Source organism: Meleagris gallopavo, chromosome 6 (genome assembly GCF_000146605.3).
Source record: "Meleagris gallopavo isolate NT-WF06-2002-E0010 breed Aviagen turkey brand Nicholas breeding stock chromosome 6, Turkey_5.1, whole genome shotgun sequence".
Lineage (NCBI taxonomy): Eukaryota > Metazoa > Chordata > Aves > Galliformes > Phasianidae > Meleagris > Meleagris gallopavo.
The window spans coordinates 42,391,540-42,406,524 of NC_015016.2; the positions used below are offsets into that span (position 1 = coordinate 42,391,540).

General features: G+C 41.3%; 1 protein-coding gene across 3 annotated transcripts in view; it reads left to right on the forward strand.

Moving 5' to 3' along the window:
- Positions 1 to 390: 390 nt before the first annotated feature.
- TRAK1 (trafficking kinesin protein 1) overlaps positions 391 to 14,985 on the forward strand; it is a 104,118-nt gene continuing 89,523 nt past the window's right edge. The window contains exon 1 of one of the 3 annotated variants that reach the window (XM_010712968.3): positions 391 to 611. In XM_010712968.3, the coding sequence (XP_010711270.1) occupies positions 526 to 611 (86 nt within the window). In that variant the 5' untranslated portion in view covers positions 391 to 525. The remainder of the gene's footprint in view (positions 612 to 14,985) is intronic. The other 2 variants (XM_003207269.4, XM_031553970.1) reach the window with 2 other exon arrangements.

The following is a 14,985-nucleotide window of genomic DNA, read 5'->3' on the forward strand; positions in this document are numbered from 1 at the left end:
TCATGGCTCGGTCGGTCCACCGGTGTGTCTGGACTTGCAGCAGAAGCCTTTGTTGAACTGTGTGCAGTTCTACAGTACTACTCGATTTTATTCTGTAGTTAAACGTTACCACCTCTGTGAAGACTCTGTGAAACATTCTGTGGTGTATTTGTGATGGTATACATTGCCTTGATTTTGCTTCTGATGTTTATAAGAAGACTGCTAACCTCCGTTCTGTTCAGCAGGTGTTTGGCATACAGCTGGCTGCACTACTGCGTGCTGAAACTAGAAATTTTGGACGTGATTAAGAACGTAGATACTGTGAAGATCACAGTTCCAGTGCAGCAGACTGAAGAGAGGAACAGTCTGAGCCTTTCTCTTTGACTCAGTTTGGTAGTTGGTGTAACTGCTCAGCCAAGAGAGGGCGAGGAAACTTGTGCGGGAGCCAAAGTTACAATAGCATTCAAATGACCTTACAGCACCAAGAACTCCTCGTGTGGGGAAAACGCAAATAGAAGCGGCAGTTAAAGCAAGCGTGCTGGCCAGATGGTGAAGTTCTGGAGTGGGGAAGCAGACTCAGGAAAGGAGGAATGCTACGCAGATGATCAAGAGCAAAAAGGGCAGAAGAGCAGGTACAGCAGCGGCTGTTGTGGAGTTGCAGTTCTCTGATGCTGTTTGAGCTCAACTTTGAGTGTAGTATGTATGTAATGTGTGTGCAGAAACATTGCTAGCTATGTTTTCAATCAGCTCAGACAGAGAGAGCATGCAAGTGCTGCTTTTGTGCTTTTTGGATTCCCTTAGTCTGCAGTTCAGCTGAATATTGGTTTTCAGTGCTGTGCTGGATAACAATGCCTGGCCTCTTACTCCAGTAATGCTGAGCTGCTGTTGTACTGTCACAAGGCTTTTGTACTGTGGGGGAAGGAAGAAAGATTTACGCTTTGGGATGCAAAAGTAGGGCATTGACAATGCACCAGTGCTTGGAGGGGTCCAGCATAGCTTTTTTATTCTGTTTTCTCCAAATTGGAGTTGTACCTCGGAGTCTGTTAGTCCTAGTAAAATGCCATTCTGTTTCAAATGCTGTCACCCTAAGGTTTTTTTGTTTTTTTGTTTTTTCTGGTTTGTTTTTTTTTGAGAATAAAACAGTAGGAATTTGACTTAAGACTTTAAAGACCATGAAAAGAACTGCTTTGGGCATCAGTTATCTGAAGTCATGTTGTTATTATTAAACAATTGCTGTGATGGCAGCAGATAAATCCATGCAAATTTAGTCTTAGGGCTTCAAAGAAGTTGCAGTTATTTGGGATATCCACAGGATAATTGTCGCATTCCAGGATCAGCAACAGAAGTGAAGGGCAGTAAACAAGTTAATGTGTGTGTATGTATATATATAATATTATATATATATTTATATATGCTAACAGATACTTTGGTAACTTCAAGCCTCATTATTAAAGTAATCTCTGTTTGACTGGTGTGCTGGACTCTGTTCTGCTATTAACATGGAAGTAGAGCACAAGATGATCTGTACTGTACTGGGGTTTGCATCATTTTATTAAGCTCATTTGAGTTTGATTTTCTTGTTGGTAGTTAAATTTGAAACCAGAACGTTCAAAGAGGAAGAAAGGAAAAACAAACAAACAAAAAAAAAGGTTACAAATTACTGCATGAATTTCAAAGTTATCAATTGTTTTTCATAGAGCTCTATTATTGTAAGAATAAGGGCTTAAATCTTGATGGATCTGAAAAACTTAATTGCTGTTGGAGAGTTAAGTGCCTGCATTCTGGTGACTGGAAGGTGGGAAAAAATAGGTAGAATTTTTTTTCCCCCTAACAGTCGTAGTTACTGTGAACTTTAAATACAGTTACTGTGAAATTTAAATGTAGTAATGAGGAAAAAGTAGATACAGTTCACTGTTTCTTTTTATTGCTCCACAATTTGGGCATCTGAACTCTGTTATAAGAATGAGTATACTTAAGGAATCTGTAAAAATGGGCAACTGCTTCCAGTCAAGTTCAGGCAGGAATTAAGTTTAACTCTTTTTTTCCACATGTTCTTTGTTACAAAACCCATTTTATCTCTGTGCCAAAACAATTTAAAGGGCCTTTGCATGTCTGGGAGCTTTTCAGCTTTGGAACAGTGCCTTTTAGTGCTCTCTGTGACTGGCTGACTTGAGGGAAGTTGAAATTCCTTCATCAAAAGTCTTGCATTTACCAGCTTTTTAGAAATGCAGCCCACTGGCATTGCCTGCAGTGCTTCAAGTCCCCAGCTCACAAAATCTCAGTGCTGATCTTAGGCATCTGCAGGAGAGCAAAGGGAAGGAAATGAAGAATTGTCAAGTTGTTTTCATCTGTAATATGACTTAGCAAATGATGGGAGTGCAATTGTAGTTGGCTGGAGTCAGAGTTTTTATCAGGCAGAAATAACGCCTTCCTTGTTAGCTCCTTTTATACTCCTCTTTCCCAGTCCCTACTAGTTCAGATAGGAATACACAGCAACCAAAGAGCACCTACATTCTCGTAGGAACCCTTGTCTATAGGGAATAGACTTAAAAAAAAAAAAAAAAGGTATTATTGAGTGGAATACATCAGATGGATTTACCTGATCATTTTTATGTGACTCACTTTCCTCTTGTAAATTCCTGTTTTGCCCCCGATAATGTTTAGGTATTGTTAATTCAGAGTTGCTATTTGCCCTGTGTACTTAACTTACCTACCCTTCTGTTCCTTTCCACTGACTGTACTTCCTGTGGGGCTTCTAATTCATCCCGCAGACATTCACAATTTGTTGTCTTTATGGAAGAGCACTTGTCTTGCACTGGTGTCCTGTGCTAAAATTAGAGATTTTCAACACATTTTGATATAAATCCCCTCCTCACTGTATTCCGGGCGTTGCGGTTTGATATATCTACATCTGTGCTGTGGACTGCTATGGAAATAATATTTTCTGGTGAGCTGCATCCCAGAATGTGTCATTAACAGACTGTAAGAAGGCTGGAGGCAGAGGAAACTGCATGGAAGGTACTGTTAGAAACTGCTCGGTGAGTGGGCTTGAGGTTTTGTTTAATGAGACTGGTTCTGGATGCGTGAAGGTGGCGTGGATAAAAGCAGAGTAGGTCTGCACCAAAACCTGCCGTCTTTGCAGCCTAGAAGGAGAGCTGAATAAATTTTAATGTGGTCTTTTAAACAGAACTGGAAGTATTGGAACTAATTTATAAAACATTTACTAGCCTTTCTAATGAGGATTTTAATGTGGATTATTCTGGGACAAGTAATTTCAAATATGAAATTAGAGATGGATATGTGACTTCAGATTATTGCTAGTCATTATGGGGCTGTACAGCAATTACGAGGAAAACGTGAGGATTAGAAGGGTTAGGAGTGTATTTCACACTGTGGTCTGTGGTGTTTTTAAATATTGATACTATTCTTCAACTGTGGTGCTGTTCCCTGTGATCACATCCCATCCTGAAAGCCTTTCACTCTAAAAGAGGTGAAATGTGGTTCCTGATGTCATTTGGCTTCACGCTCACAGGGTTTCATCACAGAGCTGGAACTGGAGTAGAAGAATGTAGTTGACGAAGAACCTTTCAATACATCACATGCAGAGAGAATAGCTGCCTAGTTAGGCTCAAAAAATCATGTGAACTTGAAAGACACTCAAGTGCTTAATTTAGTGGAAGACTGGCTAAGCAGCTTAATATAGATAGCTCAGATGTCATGTGGAAATTCTAATTTAGACATGTATTGATATGAGAGACCTTAGGATTATTTTCACTCGTTCCTGGCTGGATTGTTTGTGTGTTTCCTTCCCTTTACCCTACTCCTTATTCTCAGGAAATACAGTATGCTGGCAACTGGTAATGCACAGCTGCACCTAACTGTGCCAGGGAAAGGGAAGGGAATCGGGCCTTTCAGCACTGGTGCTTTTTCTGTATTAGCCAGTTCTCAGTGAGTTCTTCAAGCTGTTTGGTGTTCAATAAACTTGTTTGGTACTGCTCCCAGTAACTCTGACAAAGAAAGTAAAGTAAGAAGAGACGTGTATCTGGTAATGATGTCCTTCAGCATGATAAGAAGTATTGGTGACTTCTGAACTGGGCTTTTCCTTCTAGTAAGTGAAGCTCTTGAAGTGATGAAGGAGAACATATATGGTAGGGAAAACACCTCTGAAAGCTGAGAGAAAAGTAGGTAAGTTCTGATGCACAACTCTCAGCCTCATCCTTCCAGTGGAAAACAGAAGAAATTTGAAAGGTTTATCCTGAAGTGCTGTGTTGTTGTTTTTTTTTAACTGTAGGTAACTGGTGGTTTACTTGCATGTTTCCCAATGCTTTCACTTCACATCACAGCTATCAGTAACAAGAGCACAGTAATTTTTAACTAGGCCCTGAAAATTTTGTTTCTGGCATGGTCGTTAACATCAATAGGAAGGTCATAGTGCAACTGGTGAGACTTGCCCTCCAATGAAAATGTCATGGGAAAAACAAATGGACAAACGGGCTCCCTCTGTATCTCTTGCAGCCGTGGAAAATTCTGCTTTGCTAAAACCTCTTTGAGACTTACGAAGAAAAAAACACGCTCTAAATCTTTACTTAAAATATCAACTTTTTTTTTTTTTTTAATGTTTTAAAGTATCACTTCAACTCTACGCAGGAATTTGTGATAAAACTTTCCTGTTGGTCTGGAAGCACTTTTAGATTTTAGATGCACAAGAAAAAACAGAGCACGTGTTCATTGTGGAGTAACTGCTGATAGCACTGCCAGGCTTCTTAAAATTAGAGCTCTTGATGCAATCTCAGCTTATGCCATGTGACTGTGCTGATGGATGCATAGCTTCTAAATGGGTGAGTTACTTTGGGAGGTATCAGTGGGAAAGTTACTGTTGTTTTCCATGTGAAAAATTAAAATGTCTCAGCAGTTCCGTCTGAGGTAAAATATCTCACATACAGATGCTATGAGTCGAGATGATTTTATTTTTTAAGATGCCTTGAATGTTTTAGATGGCCCTTGAGCATAGCTGTGCAGTGCAGAACATGATTTCGTGCAGTGTCTGAAGATGATCTGCTTCATAGCATGTCTCTTTCATTTGTACTGACCATAAAATTGAACAGAATCTGTCAGTTAACATAAAACTGATGTTATGAAGAGGGAAATAGGGAAGTAGTTACGTTATGGCTTTACTGAACAATATTGTGTTGATACTGATTAGAAATAGTTTCCTCAGATTTTTGAGAACATCTATATGGGAGACAGCCTCCATCTCTGATTCATTTGCATTCGAAGTAGATTTTGTTAAAATTACCTTCTGAAATGCAAACCAGATGTTTTTGTTTCCTTAAATGCATGCTAGTAAACAGAACTCTTTTTCCAAAGGTAGGAAAGAGAATAAGCAACTGTTTTTTGATGCTAATGCATTCTTACATTTTATGCAGTGCTATGAAAATTCTCCCGTCCCCAGTTCTGACAGAAACATGCCCCACGTTGCTTTCACTTCTGCAGCTCAGGACTTTGGGTGCTGAAGGATCTCATCTTGGAGTAGCGATCATAGCATGCGGTGACAACACTCGTGGCACATGTACCACACAGAAGCGACCTGGGCAAAACTTTTAACCTCTGCCTGTTTTGTTACCATTTTATAGTGAGGAAAATAACTTTGAAAATGTTGAGTGTTGCCCCTGGCCTATCAAATATTGTGTACTTCATTACACGGTGCTTATATACATCCAGAGAGAGAATCCTAGAGGGCTGCAGAATTGCCATCTGATGTACATGTAAAGTGTACTGGAGGTGATGGGTTTGAATTCCAAGTCAATTTATTGAGGCTGCTCGTGAGGCATCCACGACCATGGGAAAAAATATATATATTGTTCTGTCTGCAGTGTGCATGCAGGAAAGGCTTCCTGACTCAACAAACAATTCTTCACTCTGCCTCACGCTGAGCTGCAGGGCTGCTGTGAGGCCTGTGTGAATGTTTTCTGCTGATAATGTTTATGTCTTGTAGCTGAGGATATTTTTAGCAGTCTGGATAGATGCTCAGAGTCACCGAGGGACAGAGTCCTGCAGAGAGCTCTGAAAGGGAGCTGCCTGTGGTTTGCAATGGGAAGGAGGAAAAAGGTTCCTTTCATTCCTGACTGTTCTGTCTATTTTTGACTTTCTGTATTTCCTGATAACTTGCAAAGCAAATACACGTTTTTCAGGTTTGTTAGCTCAAGAAAGAGAGCATATATTGAGCTAAGAATAATCTCCATGTTATTGAGGGAGAATTGCATGAAAAATTCCTTCTTGATTATAGCGAGGGGTTCTGGATCTTAAGAAACATAGACCTTTTAGCTAGACTCAATCTCAGAGCTCTTCATACATTAGTGGAAAGGCTCTGACCTGAGGCGTTTTGGATGAAGTGGGAGTGACAGTCGTTTGTGTACTGCATTTGCTTATGCACAAGGGTTTTCTGGCTGCACAGTAACTAGAGAAGGGTGGTACAGATCATGCCATCTCTGTCCTCCATTACCTGAGCAGGAAAGCTGCTGTTCTTTCCTGATGGCCAAACTGCTAGTGAGACTGCCCTAAATACATTGCCATGCTTTCCCTGCCTCCTGCCTTTCAACTTTTAACGTCTATTTTGATTTAGAACAGAGAGAATAAAGTCAAAGGTTACCCCCAGTGTTTTGATCTCCATGTGCGTGGCTGAGTGAATGTGCTTGTCTTGGCTTTCAAGTTTATCTTTGCAAATAAAATGTGCAGGTAGGGAATTCAAAATAGAATTCCAGGCTGTTAGAGACTTCTCTAAATGACATAGCTGGGAACGCTGCCACATAGCAGAAACATTTTGGTGATGTGTATTTCATTGCTTCAGGGACACAAAAGATAAAGTAAAGTAAGCCATGTCAGTTGCTACTGTGCTTCGTAAAGTTCCATGAAATTGAACATTTATACATTTGCTGAAGTAAAAGATTGCCTGGCTCTCTTTCTCTGGCTTATTGTTCATTTCTCTGGTTTATGCGTTTGGGCTGTATGTCATCTTCCTTCCTTTTGACTGGCAGGCATTGGCCACGCTCAGACTCCTGTGTGGGAGCTGATTTCTGTGCTATTTGTGCTGTCTTGCCAGTTTTGTTGGGCCTAATCTAGCTGTGCAACTCTACCTCTGTGCGATGTTTAATTCTAGGATCTTGAGTTTTATTTTCACAGCTATTTGTAACGTGTCTGAAGAGCCCAGACCATAGTTAAAACCCAGTGGCTGTGGTGGTGCCTTATGCCTTGCAGCTAGAGGAACTGATGATAAATGCAAACTGTACTGTGGTAGCTAGACATTAAACGTTGGGTTGAAGGCTGCTGGCATTCGTATCTCTCACTGAGCTTGGTCACTGACTTTGGGAACAGACTTTCTTTCTGTCTCTGTAGGAGTGCTCTACCACTGTGCTCTGGTGTGTATCTAAGTTACTGGAACTGAGGTTTTTAAATAAATAAAGAATAGAATTAAAAACACAGTAATCAAGAACTGAGCAGAACAGATCAGTGACTTAGTTGAGCTATATGACTGTAGAAAAAAAATTCCTAATAAACAGGAATAAACTTGTGCAAGGGGAAAGAAGAAAAATATTGTCAGAATCTGGAAACCTTCTGCAGCAGCTAAATATGCTGTATATCATGTGTGGGTTTCAAGAGCAAGAAAATAGTCTTTTGTCATATCTATCTGCTTGGGTTTTATATGGCTTCTTGATTGCACTGTAAGTTTGTGCCTCTCTATAAAGGCCTTTGAGAAGTTGATGAATGGCTCTGTTCTTTGCTTGTTCAGTACATGTAGGTCTGAACACAATGTAAAGCTCGAGGCAGAATGGAAACCTATGAAATTGACATATAACGCAAAAGTCAGGAGGAGAAAAGGTGCATGAATAACCCCCCAAATGTGGTACCAGTTGTTAAATGATCTCTTATCTGCTGTCAGATTTGTCCTGTGCTGCTGCTTTTCCTCCTTACTGTAGATAGACTTCGCCATAGCTGAAATGAATGCAAGCTGTAAAAAAGCCTTCTGTTATCACCTTGGCACGTTAGCACTTGTTTCCCAATAGGACTCTGTGGGAGACCTCACGAGTGCATACTGTATTGTTCCCTTGCAATTTCATAGTGTGACTGGGGAAACTGGTCTCGTACCTGGCCCTCTTGGCTCCTGTGCAAGTGATCTTAGCCTAAACCACAGATCCAAGTCAAATTGGTGACCTTTTCTTTCTGTTTATTAATAGACCTTCATGTTCCTATGATGGTGTAGGCAGAGACAGAGTGAGGAAGGGGGCATTTCAGCAGTGGTTCATCCCTCAGAAAGCAGCAGCAGAGTGCCTTACTCAGATTGCAGGGGTTGCTTGTGCTGCGGGCAGGTACCAACACATCCTGCTCAGAGAGGCAGTGCTAGGTTTAGTGCTGCTTAAAAGCTGGCTGCTCTATTTAACTGTAGGATTTAACTGTGCTTTTGGCCTTGGCATGTCTGTTGCTGGAGGTGGCGGAACTTTACACGGGAGTTATTGAATCACTGAGTCATGGGAAACTGCTACTGTTCTTCCTCTTCCAGGGAGGCTCCAATGTAGTGAGAAGCTCACTACCAAAATGACCTACTGATTTCTTTATTCCAAAGAAGGGCAACGAAGCTGTGAGGGGTCTGGAGCACAAGTCTTATGGGGAGCAGCTGAGGAAGCTGGGATTGTTCAGTCTGGGGAAGAGGAGGCTCAGGGGAGACCTGATCTCTCTCCACAACTGCCTGAAGGGAGGCTGTGGTGAGGTGGGGGATCAGCCTGTTCTCCCAGGTAACAGCGATAAGATGAGAGGGAATGGCCTCAAACTGTGCCAGGGAAGGTTCAGTTTGGGTATTAGAAAGAATTTCTTCTCAGAAAGAGCAGTGAGGCAGTGGCACAGGCTGCCCAGGGAGGTGGTGCAGTCACTGTCCCTGGGGGTGCTGAAGAACTGTGTGGATGTGGCACTGAGGGACGTGGTCATGGGCATGGTGGGGGTGGGCTGGTAGTTGAGATCTTTTCCAGCCTTTATGATTCTCCATGTAATAGTATAAACAAGTATGTTTATATTTTTCCCTCTTTCCATGGTGAAGGACAGGCATGTAAAAACTGAGCTTTTCTGTGGTTGGTTCATTAGGGTTCATTAGGGACAGAAGAGCCCATAGAAAAATACTGTAATGTTACAAAGCACAGTTCTGAATTGATGGCAGAACGCTCTGCTGAGAAGAGCAGAACATGATTCTTAGCAGTAATGAGGTGCTGTGTTTGAGTCTGGATCCAGAACAGTGAGGGAAGTGGGGGTGATCTAGTGTGCCAGGCTTCTACTTTGTAGTAGGAATAACTGTAATGTTTAATTTCCTGCATCTTGTTAGGGAAAAAAAAAAAGGCAATTTTTATTTTGGAATACAGTCACTGCTTTTGCTATAACTGGTGTATGATAGTTTGTACTGTGATATCTTTCTGACTGAAAGGATGCCCAGTAATTTGTTAAACAAATCCCTGGCTGCTAGTTGTTAGAGCGAAGTGATGGCCTGGAGATCTCTGCTGCTGTTGGACGTGTTTGGTAATGGCAATTCAGTATTTCTTGTGGGAAATTCTCAATTCTTAGACCTCAAATCTCAGGTGGATGCTCTATGATAGATCAACTTGCTTGTGCTTAACGCGTGGCTGCGTTTGGATTGAAAGATTTTTTTTCATGTAAACTGTAGAAGGAGTTAAATGAGTTGACTTCATTTCAGAGAAGTCAGTGTCCATAGAGGATACAGAAGTATTTTTCTGAAAGCGCTGTTTCAGTGATACGATGTGCAGCTGTTTTCAAGTGGGCTCATTCTTCCCAGACTACCAGGTTTTAGGTTGCAAGGAAGTGCTCCCCAGGCCCTGTTCAGTCGGATGTAGAGTTTCACATTCTCTCCCCTTAGTGAAAGAGATGCAATAAAGCCTTGATGTCTGTTTCTAGAATGCAGTAGACAGAGAACAAACAGAATTAATGCGGGCTAAGTAATGAAATTTGGGGTTGCTCTCTCTCACAGCACTTTTAAATGTTATTGGCTTCAGCTGTAAATCTTGGCCAGGTTTTTACCTGTTTTCAATCAGTGAAGAGTTTGTATGCCAAATGAGCAACCTGCATGGAGAATTTACAGGGTAGGTAAAGTGATCTGTTCCTCTCAGGAAATCCTGTGTTTATACTCAAGATTGGACATTCAGTCCTGGCTTTCCATTTTGCTTGTTGATCCCCTGATGGACACTTGGTTGTTGTTTTTTTTTTGCTTTTTTTTTTTGTGCACTAGCAAAAGTTATTTAAAACTGTCAGTCAATTACTTTTTTTTTTTTTAATTGCTTTCTTCTGTTGTTGTAGATTATCATCTTCAAAGGTAACCTCTGGTCCTGAAAGTCCAAAAGATGTCCTAAATCAGGGTAAATGTTATCAGTTTCCTAAAAATGAGAACTTTGCTTGTGATACAGTAGAATATGTGCATGAGTCAAGAATACAAATCCCAGTTGCTATTCTGCAGCTGACAAGGCCTTTGCTTTCCTTAAGCCAATCTGCCACATGTGTGCTTTCTTTTCAACTGGGGGACAAAAAAAAGCATTTGTGATATTTTTCTATTTTTCTTCCATTGAAATAAATGTGTGTGAGCTTCAAACACTACTTTCTCTGAACTTGTAAACCTTCATGATTTTCTGTACTTTCAGCTTCACTCTGTGTTTCTGCTATTTTACTGAATTTGTCCTGTTCCTTTCTATCACCATGCAAAGATTGTTTCTGTTACTGTACTGAAAAATGGGTTTTCAGAGAAATTTCAATCTCCCGGTGGAGTTGTAAAGCACACACAGCAGAAGGTGCTGAGCACAGGAATAACATGTCCATCAAAGAACTTCTCCTGGCTAATAACTGGCTTGGTTGCTTGCCTGAGGCTATTGGTATACTCAGAATGCATTCTGACTGGGTGCTAAGATATGAATAAGTCATGAGGCATGCTGATAGGTGAGAAACTGAATTGACTGATTGGTGAGCAGTCAGCTTGTCTGTCCTCCTACAGCAGTTCAGTCCTTCCTCCATCAGCAGAGGTTTGCTGTGGAGGTAGTGGGAGGCAGTTGGGCTCAGTGCTTGTTTGCTGCCTGTACTGTGACTAGCGAGTAAGGAAAATCTCATGTCCAGAACTACCCCTGGTGTATTCTGGGGAATATGTGCATATAGGAATGTACCCAAGGATGTCTTCAAAAACAAAAAAACCCAAAACCTCTCAAGTGCCCTATTGCACTTACTTTCCGAAATCAATTTCCAGACTTTTGGAAAACATGTGATCCTCTCTAGTTAGTGACTTCAGATTCTTATTTTTGCAATCCTTTGGGGAAGCCACAGTGCTGGATTTCAACGACATTACATAATTCGGAAAGACGATTTATTCTTGAAGTGAAGCAAAACTTACTACATTTAACTTGCATTTTTACCTCTTAGATTGTGCTCTTCTGTAGTTCCCTCCCTAAGGAGACATGCATAAAAGCTATTTTGCAGTGTTGCTACTGCCATGTTGTTTAATGCTCCTGGAATTTTCTTAAAACACTGTTCTGATCTCTGCTAGTGTAACTTTGACTTTAATGGCATTAAGCCACAGATGCATTGGCCCAGTTTCCTAAAATTCCACAGCCTGTTGTTAAGATAAACAATTCTGGGTTCCCAAGAATACAGATGCATGTATATGGTAATACATTGGGTATACAGAGCAACCTTTAAACAACCATCTGTTATTTGCCTGTTTCATTTTTCCTGTTTCATTTTTGATGCTTGAGCACAAGCTTTGTAAGCAGGAAAATGACATGGGAGAACAACTGTGCTAAAAGATGTTTTGAGAACAGCTGTGGGGTTTCTCCCTTCTGCTGCTGACTTGTATGGAGGCTGAAGGAAAGCAGTCTCACAGAGATGGCTGTGCTGAGATGCACCCTGGTTAGTCAGCAGCTCGTGTCCCAGTGCCGGGAAGTCCACACAACCAGAGCTTGGGTAGGAGGCCAAGGATTGCTGGTTGCTTAGGTTATTTGTGGTCTTGTTGTGTCTCTCCTCAGCACTTGTACCTAAAGAGGCTTTTAAGGCCTGGGTATCCACAAGAGTTGGAAGTCTGGTTTTGTGCTCCTTCAAGAGGGCATCAATCTGCATTTCTTCCCAGCCCACAGCTTTGGAGATGGGCTGTAATTACAGGGCTTCTGCTGGAGCTTCAATTCACACACGCCCTCTTAAACATGGTATCCTGTGTGGTTGAAAACACTGCTCCCATACCTAACTATGTGAGAAAAAATAGCAAAAGGGGATGAATATGAGGCACTTCAACAGGAAGTTGTTGGGAAGCTGTGGAATAGCTTCCCAACAACTATTTGCATGTTCAGGGTTATAGGGAAACCTCAAAGAGTGAGGGAGGTTCTCAGTCCATAGCGCCAACTGCTGGAGCACAGGGAGAGCCTTGCTGCCTATGAGTGTGGGCCTTTGAAGTTAAGCTCATTTTCTTAGTGTCCTGTGCAGAGCAGGAGTTGGTGGTGTGGCCTGCCTTAGTGGTAAGCCTCCAGTTTGGCATTGCCAAAATGGCTGCTGGCAGTAAGAAACTTCTGGTGCTCACTTTCTGGAAGAATGGGATATTCTTACTGAACAGATTGGAGGATTTTTTTCTTTTGTGGATCAGGACACTTCATTCTCACTGTCTCTGTGCAGGAAGAAGTACTGAAGAAAAGCAGCAGTCTTGGTCATACATAAAATATGGTATTTTCTATAAATATTCTCTGAAAGACAGCTATCAATTTGAAATAATTACCCTTTTCCAATCTTGTAAAACAGTACCTTTTTTGTTGTTGTTTTTTTGTTTTTAATTATATTGATACTACACAGACTCTTAAATCATTGTGGAAAGTGGGAAAATTAGAAAAAATAAAATCCTCCTGTAACAGGAGAAGAACGATAGTAATGCAAAACCAGATTAAAATCCACCCCCTCTGGTTTTAAATCACAATAAATATCTGGTTTGAGTCAGTCTGTTCATTGTGTAGAATTACTCGACTAAAACTGTGCCTTTGACTAAAGCTGTTGGCAGTTGGGTTTGTGGTATCTTTGTTTAAATAGGATCTGGCTGGGGGAACCACCATTACAGTCAGCTCTTTCAGCTGTTTTCACTGTTTTCATTTGTCCTCTCACATCCTGAGGAAGAAGGGTTTTGCCTTGGAATGGTAATGTATTTTCATGTGAATATCTCTACATACTGCTTGCTGGGTTTGTGGAGAACAGTGGGGGTTTTCAGTTATTTTTTTTCCCTTTTTCTAGCTTTTTAGCTTGTATTACTTCTTGAGAAAACATGACTCAGTCTTGGTGACTTATTAGGCCCAGGTGTTGTTCAGTAGGGTTGCTGGTTTGTGTTTGCTTTGCTTTTCCCCTTACTATTAGCTAGTTGGTGTGTATTTAGTGTATTTGTGACTTTCTTGTGGTCAAGTGCTCTTGCTTCTCCTTCTTTTGGGGAGGAAATGGGCCCAGGCAGTGTTTTGCTCTTCTGCTGTATTTTGGACAAGTTGTGGTCAGCCTGCCCTTCTCTCCTGTACCTTCTCACAACTAATGGAAGAGGAGTCGCAGATACTTCTGTGGTCTTTGAGGTTTGTGGAGGAGCAGAGAACTGGGAAAAGTTGCGCTCCTGTGGTGTATAAACAGTGCTTTTTGGGCTTCTGCTGACACTATTCCTATCTATATTTTTTGAAGACCTGGTTTGCTGTTGGTCTAATAGTTTCCATCGTACATGAGCTGTTTGACAGGTCTTTGATATCTGTATTTTTTAAGTAGTACTGGGAGATGTGCTGTTAGGCAGAATGTGTGTTAATGCACCGAAGCTGACATTCATGCAGTGTAGGTTGAATACTGGTTGAGTATGAGACAGGAGTTCATGTGTGCTAAATATGGCAGCAGCCTAATCCCAAATGATTCAGTGTTTTTGTGGATGGTGGTGGTAGTGGATTTTTTTTTTTTTTTAAAGACATTAGGTTCTTTCCTTCAGCAAGCATTGGACTGTGTCCCTTGAGCCATGCCCATCTTGCCTTGTTCTACCTCAGTGAGCACACTGCGTATCCAGGAGTGTGAATAAGAAATACACATCCATGGCAAGCTTACGGCTTGCAGTGCTGTACCTCCAAGCTCTGTATTATAACCTGATGGATCCTCCTCACTACAAGTCATGTAGGCAGCATGTCTAGCTGTCCCAGCCAGCAGCACGACACATTGCAAGAAAGGAGGTGTACTGTTTTGTGTTTTTTTGTTTTACTTGTTTTTTTTTTTAACTATTTTCAGTTTATTTGCTCACTAATCAGGAGGGGAATGAGGGGAGGGCAAGTTTAGTGGCCTACATTAAATAAAAAGAGAGGGAGCTGTACAAAGCTCCTGATGTAACATGAGAATTAGACAAGGCAAAACTATTTATAGAGCCCTGCAGCATTTGCCTCGAGGAACTTTAGAGGGGGCAGCATGCATGAAGAGGCTGAGCACACGAATGTGTGCTCTCAGCTGCCAAGGTCACAGCAGAGTTTGTCCTACAGAGCACTTCCACTTTCCCTTCACTGAGGGAAACGGGCTGATGGGCTCATTCTGAAGGCCAAGTCTTGGTGGTGAGAAACCTTGGTTTGTGGAGAACAGCGGGGGTTTTCAGTTATTTTTTTCCCTTTTTCTAGCTTTTTGTTTGCAGTGTTTTAGCTTGTATTACTTTCTGAGAAAACATGACTCAGTCTTCGTGACTTATTAGTCAGACAAGGCCAAACAAGGTCACGGAAGCAGCTTTGAAGAGACAGAGATTAAGGTTTTATGCTTTACGTGTTTGTTTTCACTGAGACATCTTTTTGGTTATTGTTGTTGATATTCTGACTTTTGCTCCAGCGCTTTACTTTTTTTTTTTTTAATTCTAAATGACATTGCCGTATGATTGATTGTTAACCAGATATCGATCTCTTTTTTTTTAATGCCTTTATATGTTTGATCCTTGCTGGTTGTGAGACTTGTATT